At 30.7% G+C, this 25,333-nt stretch overlaps 9 protein-coding genes and 1 non-coding gene across 10 annotated transcripts; 4 read left to right on the top strand and 6 right to left on the bottom strand.

The window, feature by feature from the left end:
* Positions 1-846: 846 nt before the first annotated feature.
* ASCRUDRAFT_74458 (uncharacterized protein) lies at positions 847-1,581 on the bottom strand (the record flags this gene model as incomplete). The annotated part of the gene is made up of 1 exon (XM_020192696.1): positions 847-1,581. A coding segment is annotated over exon 1 (254 nt), but the record flags the coding sequence as incomplete, so codon positions are not given.
* A 2,316-nt stretch (positions 1,582-3,897) lies between these two features.
* ASCRUDRAFT_74459 (uncharacterized protein) lies at positions 3,898-5,349 on the top strand (the record flags this gene model as incomplete). Its single annotated transcript, XM_020192697.1, has 1 exon — positions 3,898-5,349. A coding segment is annotated over exon 1 (731 nt), but the record flags the coding sequence as incomplete, so codon positions are not given.
* Positions 5,350-5,550: 201 nt separating this feature from the next.
* On the bottom strand, positions 5,551-7,944 carry ASCRUDRAFT_68838 (uncharacterized protein; the record flags this gene model as incomplete). The annotated part of the gene is made up of 1 exon (XM_020191582.1): positions 5,551-7,944. The coding sequence occupies one exon, from the start codon at positions 7,942-7,944 to the stop codon at positions 5,551-5,553; it is 2,394 nt and encodes a 797-aa protein (XP_020049364.1).
* A 575-nt stretch (positions 7,945-8,519) lies between these two features.
* Positions 8,520-10,913, bottom strand: ASCRUDRAFT_68839 (uncharacterized protein; the record flags this gene model as incomplete). Its single annotated transcript, XM_020191583.1, has 1 exon — positions 8,520-10,913. One exon carries the CDS (start codon positions 10,911-10,913, stop codon positions 8,520-8,522), a length of 2,394 nt encoding a protein of 797 aa, XP_020049365.1.
* Positions 10,914-11,483: 570 nt separating this feature from the next.
* Positions 11,484-12,344, top strand: ASCRUDRAFT_68840 (SDR family oxidoreductase; the record flags this gene model as incomplete). Its single annotated transcript, XM_020191584.1, has 1 exon — positions 11,484-12,344. One exon carries the CDS (start codon positions 11,484-11,486, stop codon positions 12,342-12,344), a length of 861 nt encoding a protein of 286 aa, XP_020049366.1.
* Positions 12,345-12,465: 121 nt separating this feature from the next.
* RPC82 (DNA-directed RNA polymerase III subunit C82) lies at positions 12,466-14,565 on the bottom strand (the record flags this gene model as incomplete). The annotated part of the gene is made up of 3 exons (XM_020190260.1): positions 12,466-13,188; positions 13,291-14,067; positions 14,161-14,565. 3 exons carry the CDS (start codon positions 14,563-14,565, stop codon positions 12,466-12,468), a joined length of 1,905 nt encoding a protein of 634 aa, XP_020049367.1.
* Positions 14,566-15,649: 1,084 nt separating this feature from the next.
* On the top strand, positions 15,650-16,726 carry ASCRUDRAFT_6651 (Low-affinity zinc transporter of the plasma membrane; the record flags this gene model as incomplete). The annotated part of the gene is made up of 1 exon (XM_020191371.1): positions 15,650-16,726. The coding sequence occupies one exon, from the start codon at positions 15,650-15,652 to the stop codon at positions 16,724-16,726; it is 1,077 nt and encodes a 358-aa protein (XP_020049368.1).
* Positions 16,727-17,308: 582 nt separating this feature from the next.
* On the bottom strand, positions 17,309-17,402 carry ASCRUDRAFT_t23. Its single transcript has one exon. It is a non-coding gene; the product is annotated as a tRNA-Ser (tRNA).
* Positions 17,403-17,768: 366 nt separating this feature from the next.
* On the top strand, positions 17,769-20,562 carry ASCRUDRAFT_68843 (UBA domain-containing protein; the record flags this gene model as incomplete). Its single annotated transcript, XM_020191585.1, has 3 exons — positions 17,769-17,855; positions 17,940-18,023; positions 18,067-20,562. The coding sequence occupies 3 exons, from the start codon at positions 17,769-17,771 to the stop codon at positions 20,560-20,562; spliced, it is 2,667 nt and encodes an 888-aa protein (XP_020049369.1).
* Positions 20,563-22,645: 2,083 nt separating this feature from the next.
* ASCRUDRAFT_19220 (L domain-like protein) lies at positions 22,646-23,395 on the bottom strand (the record flags this gene model as incomplete). The annotated part of the gene is made up of 1 exon (XM_020189576.1): positions 22,646-23,395. A coding segment is annotated over one exon (750 nt), but the record flags the coding sequence as incomplete, so codon positions are not given.
* Between the last annotated feature and the right edge of the window lie 1,938 nt (positions 23,396-25,333).

Genomic DNA, 25,333 nt, shown 5'->3' on the forward strand with positions numbered 1-25,333 from the left:
TTTAGAATTCAATTTTTTTTCTTTCCTATTATTATAACTATTATAACTATTATTTGTCTTTATTTTTATGGAGAAACAGAATTCTAATGTTTAAAGAAAGAAAAAAAAATTTGCTTTTTAGTTTCTTAAAGAACTATTTTTTTATTTTTATTTTCATTTCCATTTCCATTTTTAATTTTAATTAATTTTCTCACTCATTTCACTCATTTATTTTGTTGCTGCTGTTGTTTTTTTGTTTTTACTATTTCATTATTTTATTTAGAATTCAAGTTAGATTTTTTTTAGTTTTTTTCTTTGTTTTACTTTGATTTACTTTCTCTTTTTTTCTCTCTTTTTCTCTTTCTCTTAGTCAATCATTTGTGAATGTATATATTTTTTTTAAGTTTTGGACAATAATTAAAATTATATAGTTAATAATAATAATTTTTACAAAAGTATACCAAAAGGAAATTTTAGAAATTGGTTAAATTAAAAAGGAGAATTTTTTATTTTTAATTACTTCATCGTTTTTAATTTTTTTTAATTAGTAAACTCCATAACTCATAGTCTCATAATCTCAAATTATGATTTCTGATTTTTTTGATTTTTTTTAATGTTTTTTGATTTTTTTTGATTTTTTTGGTATTTTTTGATTTTTTATTTTCTTGTTTTCTTGTTTGAGATACAATGGTAAAAAATAATTGTTTTTTTAAAGAAGAAAAAAAAAAATAAAATTAAAAAGATCAATTGGGTAAAAAAATACAGTGAAGAAGCGAACATTAAATTTGAATTTTAAAATGTAAAATGCAAAATGTAAAATATAATCAATTTCAATGTTAATAATAATCCAATTGGTGTTACCAATAAGAAAAATAGAGTTTTGGTTTTAAAAACTACGAAAGTTTTGTAGAGTCATACTATACAATTATGAATAAAATGAATTAAGTGAATAATGAAAATAAAGTGAGTATTGTGAATAGTATGAGCAAAGGGAATACTGTGAGTAAAGCGAGCAAAGTGAATAATGGGATTAAGAGGAATGGTATGAACAATAAATACGAGTAGTGATATGAATGGTTTTTTGTTCTATGAAAAAGGAAAATCAATTAACATTAGCAGGAATACAGGGTTGAAATACATGCCATACACTGTGATTGTGTTTTTTGTTGATTGATTCAACATTCTTGTGCTTGAGTGAAAATTCTTTTGTTGAAAATCGTAATCACAGCAAATCAAACCTGAATTTAAATTGATATCGCAGAGTAATCAGCGAGCCACGACAGTAAAGATGAACAACAGAAAATGAAGACCAAGCTGGACTAACACTTAAGCTCTAAAAGATGTTTTTGGTGACGAGTTGAGCTAAACTTTGATAGACAGGCCAATAAAAGGGCAAGACCACAGCAGGAGTGCACAGATTGCACCAGAAAAAGTGGGATTGAATTGTTTTCTGGAAGTGCTTCTTCATCTTCCACCATCTCTACCATCTCCATCTTCTCCATCTTCTCGAGCTTCTCTATCTTCCTGAGCTTCCTTTGAGTCTCTTCTTTACGTCTCTTTGTCCGAAAAAAGACAGCCATCAGAAAACCCCGCGAGTTTTTCCGCTACTGCCGGGGCTCGCCGCGGAAAGGGCCGACAATATACTACTTTCCTCTTTAGGACAGAATGTGCACGGCCGGGCGACCCCATCAAACTCCTGCCTGTTTTGGAGATCTACCTAATAAAGCAGCAAAAAATTGCCCGATTAGGTAGATGTGCAGCAGAAGCAACAGAGTGCTCCGAAAAGATTCTTTTGAGGTCTGGAGCCGGCATCAGAGTGTTCGGCCATTAGAGGCGTGGATCGGCTGGAGAGTGGATATTGTGTACAGACCCCTGATCCTGGGCTAGGGAATGAGGATTGGCCATGTAAATCAAGTGAGTGCAGTACTGCTAAGCCTAAAAGAGATGTGAAGAGCAAAAAGATTTTCTTTTTCTTTGCCTTCTGGGTGTTTGTCTTTTGTTGATTGATCGATTTTTCCAAATTCTTGAAGGGAACTGTGTTTTACCCAATATCAACATTAGTAATCCTATTGGGCTTATTTTTTTGTCTCGCTAGTGCTTTTCTTTTTCGTCTCTTGCACAGTAAAGCTATTAGTTTTTCTGGCAGGAAAGAACGAGAGCAAAATCAAGCACACTAAAAGTGCTGAGGTGCAAATGGTATTTATCGTAGATTATACAATGTGATTGTATGATAATGATTCATATATCATGCTATATAGTATGATGTAGTGTAGTATTGTGTGGTGCACTACAGGATAGTATGTTAGATCATGACATGATTCAAGATGATAAAATAAAGTACTATTGTACATTACTGGCATATTATATTGCATTAACCACCTCTTGAAACCCAACTATCCCATATTTATCCCAAAAAGGATGATTTATTTGCAGTAGCAAAAAACTGAACCAAACAAAAACTGAACCAAACAAAAACAAACAATCAATAATTAATCCAAAAAGAAATGGACAAAGTTGCACTCTGAGTATTCGTATCTAACAATTTATTTTTTTCAGACTAGTTGAATATCTGTAGATATATTAAACCACTTTTTTTAGCATTGTTACTATTAAACTTATATGAATATAATCTACTAATCTCCTAAGTAAAGAGTTATTATTACTGCTGTCTGGTCAATTATCTACCAGCATCCGAAAGCTCTCTTCAAACCATTTTTCCCTTTCCACCTCTGCATTTTTAGATAACACACCAACATTCATGTGAAAAGCGAACAAAACAAAATCATAGAAACACTTCAAACAACTTTTTTTCAATTCTTATTCTTTACGTTTCTGCACTACGACCACTAGTGTCCTTACCATATTTCTCTTCTTTTTAAAAAAAAAGAAATAAAAATAAACCCAAGTCAAAATCTTTGTTGACTCAGCAATCAGTAACAAGACTTCTCTCGATCTTGATCAAAAGAAAGAAAAAAAACAAAGATAAGTAATAGTTCTAATGAAATCAAATCTTATTTCATTCTTTCTCCAATTTTATTCTTCACCTACTTTTCTATTTGTCACTTTTGGTTCCATTCTCGATTGAGGAATCTGCTTTACTCAATTAATGCCTCCCTCACCTTTTTCACGATCCCCCAGCACAGATCTAACCACACAAATCAGGAATCCGGAAAACAAAACCTTCCCTCGCTATCCAAAAATCTTCGTCCTTTCAACCTCTCCAATATTAACGCTACCTCTTTTCCTCACCTCCCACAATGTGTACTCGCTACCCGGAATTTTGGCCCTCTTCGACTAATACAGGTTTCTTTCACTGCTTTTCTTTTTCTATTTCTCTGTTGCTCTTAGCACGAATTGCTAGTTGCTTAGAGAAATGTCTTTGCCAAAAACAACACTGCGACTAGCACAAACTTTGCCCATTCCCATTAATAATCATGCTCCAGCTCTACTCCAGCTAAATTGCTGCCATAACTGGCGTATCTGTCTCCTCCTTCTGTCCCGCAGAAGCCTTAGGAGCCTTCACAAACATGTTTGGTTGGAATTTGGCGTACAGTGCTGATTCTGCCCCAGTGGTTGCCACCACAACCCGGGATTGTATTTTTGACTGCAACCAGTTTAAAAACTCTAAAGTCTGTTACTCCGCAGCTTATAGTTCAAGCACGCCCGCATCTAGCATCTTGAAACACACACTAGTACATCAAACTTTTGGCTTTTCTTTCACCGGAGAAACCCTGTTTTAAGCTCGGATGTAACATACAACCACACCACTGGCGCTTATATTACACGTGCTATTCACGTTTAATGAACCGTCTGGTTGGCTCTGCTTTTTCTATTCTTTTTTCTTTGACGATGTTTATCTTTCTGTTTTTGGTCACAATCCAATCCACAAATATATCTGCTTAAAGATAACAATAACTCCAGCAATTGTGCTTCCCTTCTTCGTTGATATTAAACCACAATTCTCCAAATGTAAACAATCTTGTTTAGTATTCCCATTTCCACTACGAGGCTTATGACCTTTACATATCTTTAGAATTTATTCATTGCCTTTCGTGTACAACATATTCTTAATATAAGTATGTGTTTTCTTCTCTTACTGTCTTTTTTTCAATTTGTTCTTTCCTTGTCTTTTATTAATTGAAACACCAATTTCTCAATATATATCACATTCGATTGTTTTTTTCCCCATAATGCCTCCTCATTTTTTCAACTCTTCAATGTATTCTTCTGATGATGACTATGATGACTATGACACCAGAAATAGAGATAGAAACAGAGATAGAAATAGAAACAGAAATATTTTTCCTGGTTCATTCGACAATATGAATTATGGTTATTACTCAGATTCCCATTCTGATTACTCAACTGAATCCAATCTTCAACAAAACTACAACAGCTTTATTCAAAAATACTTTTACGTAAATCCAATCGATACATCTGATGATTCAAATGATACCGATTCAGAACGAATAATAAAACAAAAAAAACCTCAAAAGGTTCATTACGATCCTGTTAGAGTGTCTGTTTATGATGATGATTCAAATCAAACCTTTCAATTTCCTTATGAAGCCGTTAAAACATGGCCAACTTTTCAATTAGCTATTCAAGCTGCTTTTCCTAATTACTCGTCTCAAATTAAAAAAGTCCAATTGGATCTAATTGACCTAGATGATAACACTGCCTTTATACCTTCTTTATTTGACTGTTTTATTAAACCAGGTGCTAAAATCTCAGTCAAATTCAAATTTCCATTAAAACCGGGAAATGAGCTTTCTTTAACTGAGCAATTACAAAAACAAATAAATCTATTACAATTACAAAATGCAGCACAGTCAAAACAACAAAAACAATCAAGAAAATCAAAACCTTTATTTTCCTTTTCCAAATCAAAAAAAAATCAACTTCACACAAAAAAAGTTAACAAACTCGCTACTCAAAATGATACTCAAAGCGAAAGTGAAAACGACAATGAAAACAACAATATTTTACCTGGCTCATTACCCCCAGGCCTATTCGAAAACTCTGATGCAAAACTCTCCGAAAGTGATAATCAAAAACTTGAAACTTTAAATTCTCCAAAGGAATCAAAAGAATCAAAGGAATCAAACACTTTAAATTCTAAAAAAACAAATAAACCAAAATCTTCTGGCCGTCATTTTGGTTTAAGTAGAAAAACATTATCTTGGATTGCTCAATGACCAACAATCTTAGTATTATTCCCTTTTAATTTTTGTAGTTTTCTTTTTTTTTTTCATGTTTCTCATGTCTTTTGTCTGTCTTTAATTTTTTTTATTTTTGGGCTCATTTTTTCACGTTTATCTATATTATTCCTCTTATCTACTTTTTCATTTTTAGCATTTTAATTAGTATTTCTAATGTTCTAATTTAATAATATAATTTATTTTATTTTCATGTTTATTTTCATATCTAAAAATTCTCTGTAAAAAAACAAAATACAAACAAAAACAAAAAATAATTCAAATTAAATATAAAAATCAGAATTAAAAAATAAACAAAAATGTAGAAATTAATCTCAAATTAAACACTAAAAACTCGCTCAATCATTTTAAATCAATTAATAACTTCAGTCTCATAAACTCCCTTAAAGTTATCATTATTTGACATATTTTCCACAGTCTCTTTATGAGCTCTTGGATTCTCCAGATCATTATGAATATCACTATCCCTAAAATTCTTATATGAATAATTCCCTAAATCATCATTTTCTATGTTGCTTTTAATTGGTGATTCTGGCTCATTAAATTCAACGCTTTTAATTGAAGATTCAAGCTCATTAAACCCAATACTTTCACTACCACTAGAAAATTTATCTGGGACATCACTATGATTATCTGTCTTAACTAAATTATTATTATTTAAGCTTAAACTATTTTTTGTTTGGTCAAAACTAAGCTTCCTGTTGCTTTCGTGATTCTTTTCAGTTTTCAATTTTTTCAATTTTGTTTCATTCTCAATTTGATCTATTGGAACAGATGGTTTGACTTCATTAAATCTCTTTTTAGTGTTAGTAAATGCCTTTTTCGATTGTTCACTAGACAAAACAGGAAGCAATTTCTCTCCGTTATTCAGAACATTAAAATTTTGAAAAGAGACTCTTCTTGAAGTTTTTGAGCTAGTAGCGTTTTGACTAAATGAATTTTTGGCATTAAAGTTTACTACCGAGCTTGAAAGAGCCTTAGATGCAGCCATTTTTGCAAAATACTTATCTTGATCAGAATTCAAAGACAGTTGGCTTGGGTTTCTCAGATGAGAGCTTGAGTTTTTGTTGAAACCTCTCATAGTTTTTAGTTGGAAGGCCTCATGTTTTTTTATTGGAATATTCAAACTAACTCTTTTATTTTTTGTGCCTGAAACTTGATTTTCTTTGTTATCAATTTCTAATAAAGGTTGATGATAACTATTGGTTTCCTTTTGATTCATTTGGCGTGATTCTTTTAAATCGCCCAAAATTTGCAAATCCTGCAATTTTTCTGCTTTTAGTTGGTTTTCCATATTATTATCATTTATATTCTTTAGTTTTTCTTCATTATCTAAAGCCTTATTTTTTTCAAACACATTAGAATTATTTTCTAAGTCTTGACTTGGAAAAGTTTGATTGCTTACACCGAATAAATTTTTATCAAAATTATTATTATCGTTTAAATCTGAATTTTCAGTTATATTTTTAAAAGAATTCCTCTTACTGCTATTAATATTTTCAATTGGCTTCATATTTTCTTCAAGGGTCTTGAAACTTGAAATAAAAGAATCGTCCTTAGTAGAGGCTTTCGAGATATTTTCTTTCTCAACACTGTCACTATCTTTTGGAAAAATAAATAAAGAAGTTTTACTTTTTGCAGCATCAGTAGCATCAATAGTATTATCGATTTGAAATTCAGTATTCTTTAAGCCAGAGTTAACCTTTTTTTCATCACTTTCTATGGATTTCACAGAATTAGAACCAAAAATAATGGCAGAAAGATCACCCAAAATATTCGAAATGTCTTTAATTAAACTAACTTTATCCGCTTTTTCTGAACATTTATTTTCAAAAGTCTTTCTTTCTCTCTTTTCTGTTATTTGGATGTCACTAAAAGCTTGAGTTCTATCATCTTCAGTTTCTATTTCACCATTCAGTAATTGAGCATCACTTTTTAAACCTTTACTTTCATCAAATAAGCTATCATTATTTTTGAACATGAGTTCACTGAAAGATAAATTAATCCCTGAATCGTTTTGGCTTTGACTTCTTGATAAACCATTATTTAATTCTGAAAGCTCTTTTGTAACAGAATTATCAACACTCTTATCCTCGCCAGCCTGCAAGTCAGATTTTGTTGATTGTCTACAATAGTCGTCAGTAAAAAATTCATTCAAGGCTAAATTGTTTTTATTGCCTGATGAATTACCCATGGATGGGACTAATAAACCACCTATAGGAGCTTTATTTTCACGAATCACTTTTTCAACCTTGGGTTTAGGTGGATAATCAATAAAAGGCGCCTGATATACAGGAAAGATTTTATTGGTAATATCTTGGTGTGAATTAATCTCAGTAACTGCTGACTCTTTTTGTATCTGATCATAAGCGGTGGGAGTGAGTTGCTCGCCATGATAAAAATAATTAATATTTTCCAGATTACTTAAATTGGAGAGTGCTCGGTTTGTTTTTTCTTGATGTGTAGGTGAGCCATTAAAGTAAGAGGTACCTTCATTATTTTGATTGGTTGGTGTTGTATTATTTTTTTGAAAAGCGATTGGAGTTGAAGTTATTTTGCCGAGTGTATGATTGCTCGTCTTTTTTTCAGTACTTTGTAGGTCATGTTCTAATTCATATTCTAATTCATATTCTAATTCATCGCTTTTTTGGGTTTCTTCATTACTTGTTTGGTTAGATGATAAAACAACTCTTTCCTGATTTTCTAGGTTACCGGCATCTACAGGTTTAGATTCAAAGGTTGGCATTGATGTAGAATCAGTAGCAGCAAAGCGATTTTTCCTTTGAAAAGTAGTCCAACCTGTTCCAGCTATTGGTTGTTGTCCCAAATTTCTTCTTTTAAGATTGAACCAACGAAAAAAGACACATAGCAATAGGAAACTAATTAAAACAGGGAAAACAACACAAAGTGTGATCCACTATTTTCCACCTTGATTATGATGATTAGAATTCATAGTTAAAGAAGTTGTAGGAGTAGCTCTTTCAACTGTAATTACATAAACCAATGTTAGAGAAAACTGAAAAAAAATTTAAGCAATGTTTTTTTTTTTTCCAAACAAATATTGAACTTACTTAAAGGAAAATAATATATTGAAACCATTTTAAAAGCTTTACAATTGACAAAGGAACAGTTATGAATAAAAGTAATTGTAGAGTAAATCAATTGCTTATATAGTAAAAATTTTTTGACAAAAATTTTATATAATGAGGATTAGAGTTTGAGCAATCAATAGAATTTCCTTTTAAAAATTTTAATTGCTCTGAATATAAATATAGATATTAAACTTTCTCTTTTGGTATGAAAGTCTAGAACTTGGATTGATTAAAATTCATAGTATAAATCATAAATTGGTTCAGCAAATCTTTTTCCATTAGTATCCACAAGAATTTTAAAGTAGATATTGTTTAAGACCAAAATATCTAGTTTTGGTAAATTTTGAACAATCTCTTCAATTAAGGGATACATTGTGTGTATAATAGCTGTTATAATTAAATCCAATTCATGGCCGTTACATTCACAAATTTTTTGAGATTGAGATTGAGATTGGGATTGAGAAAAAAAGAAAAGTCTATTATGGTGAGATAAAAGTTCATGAAGAGTGGTTAAATAAAACTTTGGAGGATAATTTAAAAACTCTAGAAAAGAGCCAGCAAGTAAATCTGTGTTTTTATATAGTATATTTCTAATTGAAGCAGCAGATGAAGGATTTAATTTTGGGATATTGTGGAAAGAGGGATTTTTTTCTTCAAAGATTATATCAAAAAAGCTTAAATCGTTTAGAGAAGTTGAGTTAAATTTTATCTGAGATCTTGATAGTAGGTAATCGAATACTACGGAATAGATGTAATAGGATAGTGGATTTAAAGATTCAGCTTGACTTAAGAAGGGAAAAGCAATTGAACATTTGAAGAAAAAGGGATTTGTATCGAAGAATTGTAAGGATTTAAACGTATTTAGTTTGTGGAAGGATAGTTTGCAATGGAGACAATTGCATTTTTTAAAGATGAGGTTGTTGAAGGAGGTATTTGTTAGTTGAGGAAAGTACAATTGAATGAAATCTGGGATGATTAGGTATTTTAGATTTTTTTGATTTAGAATCCAATTGTTAAAGATGAATTTAAAGGCGGTGAAATTTAGTTTTGAATGTACTAGATCGTTTGAAATCATTGTATGAAAGTTTTGGTCATCTGGGTTGATTTCAGTGAAGTTTAGTATTGTTGGATCGCCATGGTTTAATTGGTCAGTTGGAGGTGTGTCAGAAATGTCTAGGTAGTTTTCCAAGTCTTCCAGAGTTGAGTCAATTGAGGAATTGTTTAGGGAGTCAGTTGAAAGTTGAAGCATATTATTTTGGGAGGACTCTAGAGAAGGGTTTAAAAAAATGAAAAAGTATTCTAAATTTTTTGAAGGGATTTGATTTAAGAAAAACACTCTTAGGTATTTTTCCCATAGGGGATTTATTCTTTTATTGTGAACTAGTTGTGGATTATAGATTAAAGTTTGACCCGAGAGATATGTGTTGATTGAAGTTAAAGAGGATAGTTTATAAATTACCAATTTTTTCAAGGAGAGTAATTTCGGAGCCAATTTTATAAAAAAATTTAAAAGACAATAACAGTATGGTACTATGCAATCGATTCTTAATTCTAGATTTTGTAGAGAGTTTAGGTCGATTAAGTCGTTGATTAGATTAAAGTTTAGTGAGAAAGTGTCCAAGTTGTTATTTTGATGTGAGCGTACAAAATTTTTTGAGTGTAGATGAGTTAAGAGAAAAGTTTTAAGGTGCATTTTTTGATTTGAATTATTAGTATTATTAGTATTATTAGTATTATTAGTATTATTGATATTTTTATTGATATTTTTAAATTTTAACAAATTACCGAGAAAATTCAAACCATTTAAGGCGTCATGAGTAGTATAGATTTCCAAATGTTGAATTCTTTTAAGAATTTTTAAAGCACTGTATTTCAATTTAAGAGGAGTCTTTGATTTTAGTTGAATTGTGTGTAGTGAGGATAAGTTTTTTGTAGGATTTGATAATTTTGAGAAGGAGTAAGATAGGATATTGTTTAGAGTGGCATGGTTATTTTTTTTAAACTTGTTGAAGTAGATATCATTGTATTTTTTGGTAAAGTCCTGGGGGGAATTGCAGACTAGAAAGTTTTTGAAGCTGTGGATATTTTTGCAGGATGATAAGTTTTGTAATAGGACCAAGATAGAAGAATCAGATTGCGACAAAGATTGAAAAAAAGGAAATAAAAAAAAGGGAGAGCCAGTGACAACAATCTGTCGTAGAAAGACACCATTTCCCAGCTGGATACTGTGAAGAAAAGCAACCCATTTTCTGATCAAAAGAGTGGTGATGGTGTCTCTGTTGGAGTTGGCTCTGACCTTGAGAGTGGACCAGCCATTGGCAGAATTTATGGAGGACCAGTCATTAGCAAAGTGTGTGGAGGCTGCTGGGGACTGGAGGGCTCTGGTGGGCTTCCTCCTCTGGTGGCTGTAGTAGTCCAAGCAGTACAAGTATCTGACGAAGCTGGGAAGCCTGGTGTTTCTGATGGGCTCGAGCAGCACTGTGTCTGAGAGAAGGACCTTGGAGTACAATCTGATCTTGACTTGCAAGAGAAGTCTTTTGCTGACGAGGGCCAAGTTGCAGAGGGACTGCTGGTCGAGATAGAACAAGACAGTCTGGAGGATGTGATCAGGCAACTGATCCATGGCAGTGTGGGCCAGTGTTGGCAGTCGGTATCAGGATAGGAAAGAAGCAAAAACAGCAGAAGCAGCAGAAGCAGCAGAGGAGCAGTCTTATCAGAGCCTGTTCGACAATATGCACAAGTACGTGCTTCTGCATGTGCATCCACACTCGTGGCTCAAGTGCTCCATCACCAAAGAAAAAGAGAAGAAAAGAGAAAAAAAGAAGTGAAGAGAAGAAGAGAAGAGAAGAGAAGAAAAGAGAAGAAAAGAACCAACTGTAATAATGTGCGATTCCTGGTGGTTTCTTGTCGATGTTATCAGCAACAGTGCTGTTTTACAAGCTCAAGCAGAAGGGCAAGCTGTTCGCTCCAGGCCAGGCGAGCTTAGGCTGCTGCTGTTGCTTTTGCCTGCAAACTCTCGATGGTTGTGATGTAATGGCTCTACTGCTTGCTCTGAGATGCTGTGGTAATGCTCTGAGGTGCTCTGTGGGTGCTCTGATAGTCCTCTAGCTGCCACTTAAATACCCAGGCTTTTCCTTGACCTGAACATCTTCCAACCCCTTATCAACATCTCCCCATCGCTTATCTGTTTACAATGACCACCAGCAACACACAACGCTTGGAGACTCTTGCTTCGCAAATCAGCCCTCTCCCTGCAAATCCTCCAGCATTGAAGCCCCATATCTTGGATTTGTTCAGCTTGAGGGGCAAGGTTGCCTCCATCACTGGCTCCTCCAGTGGCATTGGCTACTGCATTGCTGAGTCCTTTGCCCAAGCTGGTGCAGACGTTGCAATTTGGTATAACAGCTCTCCAGCCGCTGTCGAAAAGGCCTCCAGACTCTCCAAGTTATACAACGTCAAGTGCAGGGCTTATAAGTGTCCCATCAACGACTCTGCTTTGGTCAGCCAAACCATTCAACAGCAGTTGCAAGACTTTGGAGGCAAAATCGACATCTTTGTTGCTAACGCTGGCGTCGCCTGGACTCAAGGTCCTTTGATCGATGTTAACAGCGACGACCCATGGCACAACCTCATCGACTTGGACTTGAATGGCGTCTACTACTGTGCAAAAGCCATTGGCAGAATCTTCCAACAACAGCACTCTGGCTCCTTGATCATAACCTCCTCCATTTCTGCTCACATCGTCAACATCCCCCAGAAACAGGCCTGCTACAATGCTGCAAAGGCTGCTGTCTTGCATTTGGCAAAGTCTTTGGCTGTCGAATGGGCTGCTTTCAACGCAAGAGTTAACACTGTCTCTCCTGGCTATATCCAAACAGAAATCACTGATTTTGCTTCCACAGACTTGAAACAAAAATGGTGGACCTACATTCCTGCTGGAAGAGAAGGTTTGCCAAAGGAACTAGCTGGTGCCTATCTCTACTTGGCTTCTGATGCAAGCACCTACACAACAGGCTCTGACATAATAGTCGATGGTGGTTACTGCTGTACTTGATTCACATCCTTATTTCACTATTCCCATTTCACTATTCCACTTTTATAGATACATAATTAAATAAAAATATTAAATTACCTACGCATTTTAGCCAACTGGTATTTATTATATTATAATGCTTTTATATTATTGAAAAAACATCCCACAAACTTCTAGCCCTGTTGATTCTTCCAACGCAATTTAACTCTCGTTCTTTTAACCATTTTAATTGATTAAGCTCATTAGCCAACAACAATTCCTCTTCCTGTCCTTTCACATCATCTCTATTAACTTTACTCAACAAAATCGAATTTTTTTCTCTCATCTTCTCCAAATTTTGAAAAATTAAATAACTCTCATAAATAAAATTGTTCCCAAGTATTTCATAACAATTCTTATTATTAAACCGATATGCAAACACCTCTCTAGATGCCTCTCGATGTGCTGTCTTTGGAATCTCTTGTATACAAATAGCCTGTAATTTAAATAGTTTATTAATACAAATTCGTAACGTCTTCTCATCAATCAATGTCAAATTCATTAACCTTTTGTCCTCAACTAATCGCTCGCAAATTATACAGTTGAGAATCTTGAAACAGTTCAAATCAACTGACGACTTTATAACATATAAATATATCTTCTCTTTTAATATCGGAATCAACTTGGAAAACGGAATATAATATTTTCCCGATGTCTTTTCAACAAGAAATGGAATAGAATGATTGGCCAATATTTTTAAGTGTTGATTTAATAATCCAGATTGTGATTGTTTCCCATCAACTTCAATATCATCAAAATCATCATCAAAATCATCATCATCATCATCCTCTTCATAATCATTATAGCCGTCATCTTCTCCGTCATTCTCACTTTTAATGGACTTTCTCAATGTCGATAAACCATTTAAATAATTATTTTCTTCCAATTTTATTCGTTTATTCCCATTTTGTTCTATCTTTTTTAAAACTTTCGTATTAATTTTTCTCTTTGAAGAGGCCTTGGCATCATTTTTGCCGATTTTAGAAGTTTGCCGTTTTTTTTTCTTAAAATTTAAATTGATTGAATCACTTAAATCAAGATTATCACTCTTGACTAAATTCAATATATCATTGAAATTAAAATAATTCTTGGAATTATCTTCATACTCTTGTCGAACATAATTTAAATAATTTTCCATCAATTTTGATCCGTCATTAGTAACATCAATCTTGGAATTATTCGATAAAAACTCTATATCATTCAAATAATTATTGAATTCGTAATTAAAACAATTTGGTGAATTCTTTTCAACTTTAAATAATATCTTTTCATATATCTTTGATGGCAATTCTCCCAAATACTGATTAACTAATTTAATCAAATGTGTTGAACGAACAGTCTTTAAATATCTTTTTAAATTAAACTTAAAAGAAGTATTTCCATTGATTCGTTTATGAATTTTTTTATTGTAATCATTATTTCTCATCATAAATCGATCATTTTCAAGAAAAATACTCGAATTATCAATTAAAAAATACGACTCAAATTCAAAATCTGTTTCTTTTAAAATCTGAATTTTTTGCTTAGCAATCGATAATGTCGATTTATTAGTGAAAACCGTAACTAATTTTTTTTTATAAATTTGATCATATAACTCAAATTTATTCTTGAAATAATTTGAATTAATTGGCATTAAAAACCCGTCAAAAATTAACTTATTAAAATAAAATTCAATCAAACTTGATTTTTCTCTATTTTTCATATTCTGAATCTTTTTTTCGTTTTCTTCATCCTCATCAATATAACCATTATTATTATTATTATTATTATTATCTTTATTAGTATTGATGTTATTAACTGTTTGTAAGTAGTTATCCAACGTCAAATTGCCATAGTTTAAAATATTTTGAATTATCTCAGCCGGTAAATCATCCTGATAATAGTTTTTAATATGAGTAATTATGTCACCGCTATACAATAAAACCAATAAACCTTCTTGATTCAAAAAATAATATGTCTGTTTAGAAGATTCATCAGTCCAGTAAGTCGTAATACTTAATTGAATCAATGAGACTAATATAGATTTAACTAATTTTTTATTTAATTTGGATTTTGAAATTAAGAAATTAATCGTGGATTTACCATAAGAATATAGAATTGAAATTATAATCGAGGCATTTGAACCTAAAGAGTTTTTAACTAATGTTGTAAATAAAGAAGCTTGGGGTGATAAAGTTGGAAGAATTGAAGCTGAGGTAGTCATTATTATTGAAAACTTAATTGTGATGATTTACAATTTATATAAACATTCTTAAAATAATATAAAAAAATTTGTGATAAAACAAAAGTTATTATCCAATTGAAATAAATTTAACAAAAAAAATATTTCAACAATAAAAAATATAAAAAAATGACATTACATAATGCGGAAATATATATTTCCGTGCACATTGAAACTCAATCCGTATTATCAAATATATTAAATATATTATAAATACTGTGCGGATAGGATAAGCAATCCGCACAATACTTACAAGCCCCGTGACCTTATTATTACATAATTGTTTAATCAGCAGAAACTTTGCAATAAAGGCATAAGTCAAAGTCCTTAAATATATACAACCTTTAGAACTTTTACAAGCTTTGCAAGTTTTACAAGTTTTATAAATTCTGTTATTCCTTTCAACATCTGCTCAAATGAATATTAATTCCTTTAATCTCCCTCTCTTGCGTGAATATGATGAGGCTTCGGTTCGTATTTTCGATGGCTACGTAAATTATAGGCCACAAGTGAAATAAAAGGGATTTAGATATATTAAATCCTTTTTCAGGTTCTGGATCCTGAATAAATCTTAAACAGGATCCCTTTTAAATACATAATTTTATTAAATATTATTTTAAAGGGAAAACAAAAAATAAGTTTTGTACAACGCCAATTACGGACAAGACAAAATAAGAGTTTTTTATCTTAAAAATCAAGTTACAAGAAATTATAAGACAGTTTTTCTTAGCAAGAGGACTTTAAATAAAAGACATGCTATTAATATGAATAGCTAAAAACAATTGTTGGTTTATAGAGGAATCATTTTGATCTTTTGATACTTTGAATAGTATTAAGATATGTTCTATATATTCAAATCTAAAACCAAGAAAAAATAATATAAAAACTTGGAAATTTCTTGTGAAAAATGGTTAATTTTGAGATTCTATCATCATTCAATTATTATAAAAACAAATAATAGGAAAGTTAAACCAAAAACGATAAATTCAATTCAGTTTATTTTATTTTATTTTGTTATTGAAATTATAATTAATTTGATTAATTTCTTGAAAAAAAGCTATTAATAATGTCTTCATTTAGTGATGTTTTCTTCGGTGGTGAAGGTGATGAGTGTGCAACCACTAATGATTATAATGGTGAACATTGGAATGCTAGAATTTCTACTGTTCCAGTTCTTTTAGTCACCTCATTGTTTGGTGCTGTTTTCCCTGTTATGTCAGCAAATACCAAACATTCATGGATTAAAATGCCAGATTGGTGTTTCTTCTACTGTAAATATTTCGGGTCTGGTGTTATTTTAGCAACAACCTTTATTCATCTTTTAGATCCAGGTATTGCATGTCTTGCCGATGAATGTTTAGGTGGTGTTTGGAATGAATATCCAATGGGTTTAGCCGTTTCTTTAATTTCATTATGTATTATTTTCCTTGTTGAAATTTTGATTTATTACTTCCTTAAAGCCCACAATAAGGCTCTTAATGAATTTGAACATGATGCTGAAGCTAGTAGTGATTACAAAACCGATGCTATTCAAAAAATTGATTCTAAGACTTCTCTTGAAAAACAATTAGGTAAAATGGGACACAATCATGGTGGTGAAGTTGGTGCTACTACTGTTGATGAAAAAACTCTTTATTCAGGTCAATTAGTTACCATCTTTGTTTTAGAATTCGGTATTATTTTCCACTCTGTCTTTGTCGGTCTTTCGTTAACTACCTCTGGTGATGAATTTACAACTTTATACGTTGTTATTGTTTTCCATCAATTCTTTGAAGGTTTAGGTTTAGGTGCCAGAATTGCATGTACTAAATGGCCAGAAAACAGAAAGTTAACTCCATATTTATTAGCTGTTGCTTATGGTTTAACCACCCCAATCTCTGCTTCTATCGGTCTTGGTGTTAGAAAATCATATGTCCCAGGTTCAAGAACTGCTTTGATTGTTACTGGTATGTGCGATTCCATGTCAGCCGGTGTTTTATTATATTCATCATTGGTTGAATTAATGGCCCAAGAATTCTTGTATTCAAACGAGTTTGATGATTCTGTTCCAGGTAAGAGAGATGGTTTAAAGAAATTAATCGGTGCCTACATCTTATTTATTACAGGTGCTGCTCTTATGGCTTGTTTAGGTAAATGGGCTTAAGCAAAAAATTGGACAATATATCTACAACAAACAATTTCTTTTCATATCTTTTGATATTTTACCTTATTGTCAGAATTTTTTACTCATTAGAAATTGATCAAACAATCTTTATTGTTTTATTTCTAGGGCTCTTCTTTTTTTTTAGTTTTTGCAAACTTATGCTCTTTATGCTTTTTTAGTCTTTTTATTTTCTTTTTGTTTTACTAGTTAACAATATATAAATTTTTTTAACTCCTGCTTATTTCCGAAATTTCAATCTCAAAATAAACTTCATCTATTATTTTTTGACAGTTGAGTGTCTGTCCCTTTCAAATTGTAGCTGTCCCTTCAAACCCAAAAAAAATCCTTCAGAGCCATTAGAGAATAACCTGGTACTAGATCGCAACGCTAGGCTCACTGTACTCAACCCAATTGATGCCTCTAGTTAGCCAACACCAAACTATTCTTATTCTCTACAAACAGGCGAAACAAAACCAACCAATCCGTTTGCTGTAATTCGCTTACCACCAACCGCATAAATCCGGATTATCATCCAACCCAAATAGGAAACTTAAACATAAATGCCAAAAATAGACAAAAAGTCGACACCAGCAGGACTCGAACCTGCGCGGGAAATCCCAAAAGATGCCTTGAAGTGAATTCAAGTCTTTCGCCTTAACCACTCGGCCATAGTGCCCAACAACAATCGTTTGGAACTGCTTAAAATTTATATACATTTAATTCAGATTTATAGATATTGTAGGTATTATATACAATAAGAGGATTCTGACTAGGTTTGCAACATCTAGGAAAGTGTAATTAACTGCTTTATAACCATCTACTGGCTCTTACTCAGAAATTGTTCTTCTGTCTTGATCCTCACTCGACCTGCTGCTCTTTCTGCCTTTTGCTTTTCTTGTGATAACAAAATTACAGTTTCAGTCCACGCCGAATTGGACAGAGCTGGTTTTTATCTTCTTTCTCAAAACCGACTCATCACAATCCCACTCACCACGAATTGAGATTGATCTGCCCACCAATATATCTAAAGAGGAGCAGTAAAATGGCTTGTTTACATGTCAACAAAGAGTACTTAATCCAGATCCAAGAAATGGGTTTTGGTAGGGAACAGGCTGAGAAGGCGTTGATTGTAAGTTCTATTCTTCATGCTGCCAACTTTTTAATAAACCAGAGATGACTAACAGCTACTTATCCATTTTCTCGTTTGATGTAGGAAACATCTAATAACGTTGAAAGAGCAATTACTTTGCTTTTGACTGAAGCAACTGAGGATACATCTTCTTTTGCCCCCATAAACGTATGTATCTTCTAATTTCTGATGGTTAATTCTCTTCAAATAGATTGCTAACGTTTTCCATATCTACTTTTTTCAGACTAATAAGAATATTGCTATAAACCCCAATGACAATAAAAATGATTTAATCAATAACGCTCCATATCCTGAAATAAACAATATCAATAATGACATTTCTGCTGAACCTAAGTCTGCGATTCCCTCTTTGCCCCCAAAGCACCCTTCTAGCCCCCCGTTAGAATTAAACCACTATCCATCTGATATCCCAGACTCAAACCATATCCAAACTCTTGAAGTTGACTCCCCTGAAAGTATCAGTAGTTTGTCTGCCTCACTAGATTACTTCACTGATAAAAGCAGTCATGATGATAAATCTGAAAATTCAAACTCTAACTACAATTCAAATTATAATTCAAACTACGATTCAAGCAGAGATGCAAATTATGTTCAAAATAAAAACGACCTCTCTAGTAATTTTAGAAAATTATCGGAATACTCCGACATCGATTATGATGAAATTAGCAGTAATCACCAAAATCAACTAGTTTCAACTTCTGCTCATATTTCCATTTATGAAGATTTAAATTCTCATAGAAAAAATTCTGATTTTCCTGCTATCTTATTACCTTTGAACTCAATGCATTTTGACAACTATTTTGTAATGTTAATAATGATTTTACATCAGGTACCTACTTTTCAAAAAGCAATTTTATTCAATCAATTTGATGATTATGGATATAACCCAAATTGGTGGAATTCTGAACTAATTGACTTGCCTCAATCCATCAAAAAAACACAAGAAATTGATGAAAATAAGCTTACCAAAACCATGGTTAATGACAATAAAAAAGATCCAAATGATAATAAAGATGATAAAATTGATAAAAAAATTGGCGAAAATGATGATAAAAATGAAAAAATTAACGAAAAAATTAGTGGCGATGAAAAAAATAAAAAAAATGAAAATAAAATCATAGATAAAAGCAGTGAAAATATTTCAATAATTGATAAAAGCGAAAAGAGCGACAAGAATGATACCAGAACAAATAGCAAAAATAATATCAATGTTCAAAACAGTGAAAACTTTAGATTTTTAATGGAAACTCAAAGAGTAGTCGGTTTTCTAAATGGTCTCTCTCAAAGATCTTTTTCGTCAGCGTTCAATTTTCTTAAATCATTTCCTACAAAACTAAGAAAATCAATAAAAAGAAACGATATTGAAGCTTCAATTAATTTGTTTTACACATGCTTATTAGAACAAATTTCTAGTTTTAATACCAAGTCTCCAGAGAATCTTGCTAATCTTTTCAGTTCCAATTTTATAACCAAAGATCAACACTGTCTTTATAATATAATGCCAATTGATTCAGATAATATTAGATCAAATATCTATAAGACATTCATTGAGGCCATTTGGGAATCCGATTTAAACAATCCCAATGACATTCATTTAAACTCACTTAGCGATATCATATCAATGTCATTTTCTCCAATGAGTTCTTGTTCTGAATCTTTAGTATTGGATCAAGTTTTTTTCCCTCAAATTTACACTGATAAATATTTGAAAATACTTCTACATAAACAAAAAAGATTTGATAAAATAACACAAAAATTAAAAGAAATAAATCAAGACAAGATATCCTTAACTAGTTTCCGTGGAAAGAGAGTTGATTCATTTTTGAATAACACATCAAGGTATTTAAAAAGTCAGTTAGAAAACCCGATTGATATTACTTCCGATAAATCAAATCACACAGCCCAGGATCAAAAAACTGAAGGAAATTGTTCTCCAAATACTTTAAGTAAATCTATTACTGAGCTTGAGAATTTAGAGAAAAAAATCAAAACTTTGAAAACAAATCTTATTGAAGAGTACGAATTGTTAACTGATGAGAGAAGAAACATTGATTTTGATAATGTTACACAAATGGTTAAAGAATTTAATATGAAATTATTGAAAAGAAAAGCTGAAAAACAAAAAAAGAGATCTTCTGGGCAAACAAGTACTCAAAAAGAGAATCTTCCTGAATCCATTATTGTTGATTCTGAAGAATTTGAATCAAGTGATAATTCTGACTCAGAAAATGATTTCATATCTGATTCGGAAATTGATAGCTACGAAGAAATTGAGCCATATTTATTAACAGGTGTAATAATAAGTGATCACCAATTTTATTATTTATTAAACCAGGAATATCCAATTTGGGTATTTGTTGAATTCGTAAACACAGCTGGGAAGTTTGATTATTTTACAGCGTCAGTTGTTGATTTCAACAATATAGAAGGTTATATTAGTGGCATAACTGGGCAAGGGGATATATCATTTCCAATTCTCTTGACTTATGTGAAGGAGTCTGTTTATTATGCAAATGAAAAAACTGAACTTAGTAAACCTTTTATTGATTTTTTCAATAAAGATTTACAAACAGTTATAAATACAGAAAATGACACAGAAAACATAAACAGTAATGGTTCAGATTTAGGTTCGGATGATATGAAAATGGACATATCCGATGAGGAGATTTCTTCAGTCAATATTTAAACTAATTATATGATTGTATTAGATTGATTTTCTTTTAATTAATGTTTTTTAAGTTTTTTTAATATATTTGGTTTTATCTCTTACTTTTGTTGTTTTTATTATAAAGAAAACACTTTTTTTGTGGAATCAGTCACCTTTTATGTTTGTTACTTTAGAAGAAGAAGAATTCAGATATGCCATCGCTTTTGGTTTTTTTACTTGATAAAATTATCGCTGTAAAAATTGCTTTTTCTAGTAATTAGAAAAAAAATTGGTTAGTATATTGCGCTATAAACAGAAGTATTAAAAAAACAAATTTTAATATTTATTTGCTGTTTAGAACTGACTTTGCGACACATTTAAGTTAATAAGATCAATAATTAAATTTGGTTTTCAATTCAAATGATTTTTTTTTTTCTAACAGTATTCTTCACTTTTGAATTCAAATGAGCAAAATGCTACTCTGCATCTTTTTCCAGTTACGGCTTTTGATGGGCTTTTAAGCCGGTTTTTAAAAGCCGTGCTATTTTGAGAGTTTCATAGTTTGACATTACATTCAATAATTAGTGTGATCCATGCAGTTGAATGCCAACTCTTCTAGTCCCTTTACAAAAGAAATTAATTGACATTTATTAAAAATTCAGAAATTTTATCCCATTAGGAAAAGGGATTTTGTTTTTCACTTTGTTTTTAGTAATAATAAAAATGCTTTTGGTTTACTGCTTTCATTTTGCTTTAAAAAACGTTCAAATTATAACAATTGTGTCGAATTTGTAAAATAAAAAAATAAAACATTTTGAAGAATACGTTCAACGCAAACGTCGATTTTCATCCCTAAGAGGACAAAAATCGGCGGCGTCGAACGCGATGAACCACACTACCAATATATACTTGAATATTATATATATTTCTTTGCATCTCCGGATAGCTTGTTTGTATGGATATGAGAAGCAGGTATTGTTATATTACTATTCTACACTTGTTCTCATCATATTGTTCTACTTTACTGAAGCAGTTTCCCTCTTACATATCAACATACTATATGCACAAGTGCATATAGTACCATAATAGTGGACTCAACTGGTCCCTTAATACTGGATTAAATTTGATTGCATGATTATGCATGATTATGCATACATGATTTGAATTTCTTTTGCCGATATATGGATTTTAATCATTTTAAACATAATAAGAAAAGTAGTTAGATATTCGTATTTTTGGTATTAATATTTCAAAAATTTGATAATTTGTTTCAATTATTTCAATTATCTGAAAGCTAATTTCATGAATAGGCTAACAGTTTTAAATATGAAAATAGCATTAAATTTTCAACAGTTTCCACTTTATTTGCTGATATATAAAAATGTTCCAACTTTTTTAAATGGCCAAATGTTTTAAATTTTCTCAACATTTTCTTGTCCAAGTATAATTCATCAGCAGCAATATCTATCATTTTGAGTGAATAAGATTTGAAATCATCCAAAAAATCACTTTTTTTAAGTTGGTTTATTGACAAAGATAGACTAGTTAGATTGGGAAAAGAATCGGTTATAATTATAAAGTTAGTTAGCAAATTATCCTGTAAATACAACTCTGTTAGCTGGCCAAACATTTGAATAGTCTTTTTACTAATCAGCTCAATCTTGTTGATTGATAAATCTAGTTCTTTCAATTTTGTCAATGATCCAAGGCCAACATTATCCTTAATTTGATTAATCTGATTTACAGCTAAATCTAACTTTTCAAGGTTGAAAAATTTGTCCAAATTATTTACTTCATTTAGTTTATTGCGTCTAAGAACCAAATGTTTCAATGATGGAAACGTTCCATTTTTTTCTATAATGAATTCATCAACTTTATTATCTTTTAAATCTAAAAGCTCTAAATTTTGCAAATTTTTGCTAAAAACAAATCTTTTAATTGAATTGAATGATAATAATAATGTCTTTAACTTTTCAAAATTCAAAGATAAATCCAAAAGCTTGATTTTATTCAGTGATAAATCCAACAATTTAAGATTGAGTAATTGACATATTTCGCTCGAGGTATTCAATTCAACAAGATCATAGCTCTTAGTTAAAATCAACACTTCTAGGTTTGCTAAACTGGTCAAGTTTTCAATTTCACTAATTTCGTTATGTCCCAAATTCAAATATTGTAAATTAACCAACTTTGATATATTTTCAATTTTTTTGATTTTATTAAAATACAACATTAGTTCTTTTAGGTTTATTAGATTTGATAAATTTTCAATTTTATTAATTTTGTTATATGTTAAATCTAATGTTTTTAAACGGTTTAAATTTTGTAGGCCTTCAATCTTGCTAATTTTATTAAATGATATATATAAACATTCTAAGTTTGATAAATCTGATAAATTTTTCAAAACTGTAATTTCATTATATGATAAATCTAAATTTTTTAACGATAATAAATTTGATAGTTTGATTATTTCATCGATTATATTATGTGATAAATTTAAATATTCTAAATTTATTAAATCGATCAAAAATTTTGTAGAGCTAATGTTATTTCTTGATAAATCTAAGACTTTTAAGTTCGCTAGGCTTGATAATGTTTCAATTTGATAGATTTTATTCCAGGATAAGTTTAATTTTGTTAAATATTTGAAATTTGATAAATTTTCAACTTCAGTGAGTTCATTCCAACTTAGATTTAAATTTTTCAAATTTATTAAATGTGATAAGTCCTCGATTTTGTGAATGATGTTATTTGATAGGTTTAGTTGAGTTAGAGATTTTAGATTTGATAAATTTTTCGTTGAGCTTATTTGACATATCGATAAGTTTAATTTTTTAAGATTTTGCAATTTGCAATATTGACTTAAATCTAATAGGATTTTATCTGTTGTGGAAGACAGAGAAGCAAAAATATAGTTCAATTCAAAAGACTTCAAATTAGTTGAGTTCTGTGATATCAATAGCTCAAATAAGCTATTTATTTTATTTGACCAAGTTGATCCAGTGTTAATCCATAAAACAATTGAATTTAAATTAGATTTTAATAGAAAAAGCATTCTAAGGTCTTCTGTATTTGAGTTTATATCATCTTCTGTTAAATATAAATGTCTTGAATGGTTCAAAAAATCAGCTTTAAATAAACCAATCAGTTTGGATCCAATGCAAAAAATATTGTGTAGTGACAAATACATATATTGAGGATGACCTTTGAAACAAACTGAATTAAATAAAATGGATACAGAGATGTCTTGAACCAATTTATTTTTGTATAATGTAAATAGCCAAAGCTTATCAAATGGCAAATAGGATAATATAGCTTTGATAAAATAAAATGGTAAATCATAAAGGGTTTTTTCCAAGCCAATCATCTCTTTATCAGAAAAGTTGGTCATAATTTGGTAGTATAGAAGGAGAATAGGAAAATGGTTGATGTAAATCTAAGTATTGTTTTTTTATACTGTTAATATCACACCTGATTAAGAAAAACAATCAAAACTTTATTGTATTGGGGCTGTTCAGGGTTTCAAATAAGTCAATAATAGAAACTGCTTACGGCTACTATGTAAGATGTGCTGTTTATTTTTGTATTTGATTCAGATAAAAGAAAATGTGGACCATTCTTTTGCAAAAAGATTATGATTAAAAGAATAAACTGAGAATTTTAAGGTCTGTTCTTTTGAAATAAAACATTGAATAAGTTTGATACATGCAATGAAAAGAGTTCTAATTAAAACCTTAAAAGATAAACTAGAAAACTTATTTCAGATTAAATAGATAATTTTATAGAAGATAATCACTTGATAATTGGATTTTTAATTGTAATTGGAAATTCAGTTTGTTACATAAATATTGTCTGGTTAATAATTTACTCATTTAATGATTCTTTTTCTTATTTTTTTACTATTTAGAGATATACATAAGTTTCTATATGAGTTAATTTATTATTGATTTATCAAATTTGTGTGAGGGATGGTTCATCTAGCAGAAAATAATTTTAATGAGTTGGTTTGTTATAAATTTTGATAAATTTTTTTAAAAGACTGTACGTTGTTTATGATAGTCGGATCAATTAAATTTGCCAAGCAACAGATAAAAAAAGGTACTATTATGTTAATAAAAAAATTTCCCTTGTTTTGTTTAAAATTAAAAACTGTTTTATTTAGGATAAATAAATTAGGATTAAAAAATGAATTCTTGAAAAGAGAAACTGCTCTTGTGGATAGCATAGGTATCTTTTTATTTGATGTTGAATATCAAAATACAAATTTCCATTAGCTAGAAGATATCTGTAACCACAAATCTTACTCAAGTTGTGATTGGGCCATAATAAACAGAAAAAAATTCAATCTTTTATACCTAAAACTGAAAATAAGCCAAGGCTGTTTTTAGTTTTGACACATGCCTATTTATGCATATAATAGCATTGCGCACTACAAATTCGGCTTTTGAGATTTTTCAAGCCATTTTTTCATCTCAAAGCTGGTTTTCAAAAACAGTTGGTATTTTGGTGGCTTTTTGTGTTATTTTTGTTAATAGACAAGGTTTTAAAAGACAAGGACGTTGTTATTGACTACATTGCTCTAAATATGCTGGTATCTGTTAGTGAAATTTTGTGCAATGGTTTTGGATGAGCAAACTTCAGTAACAAGATTGTGATAGAATAGTCAATATAAACGAATAAACCATATATTACACCAATGTGGTTAAAATTTTATTTGTTTGGCTAATTTGTCAAAATAGATACAGATTAGCTATTTTCTCGGTTTTTTGAGATCTCGTTTTTTTCAATTTATCTAGATACAAAATTAGTA

The sequence above is a fragment of the Ascoidea rubescens genome, assembly GCF_001661345.1.
Source record: "Ascoidea rubescens DSM 1968 unplaced genomic scaffold ASCRUscaffold_2, whole genome shotgun sequence".
Classification (NCBI taxonomy): domain Eukaryota; kingdom Fungi; phylum Ascomycota; class Saccharomycetes; order Ascoideales; family Ascoideaceae; genus Ascoidea; species Ascoidea rubescens.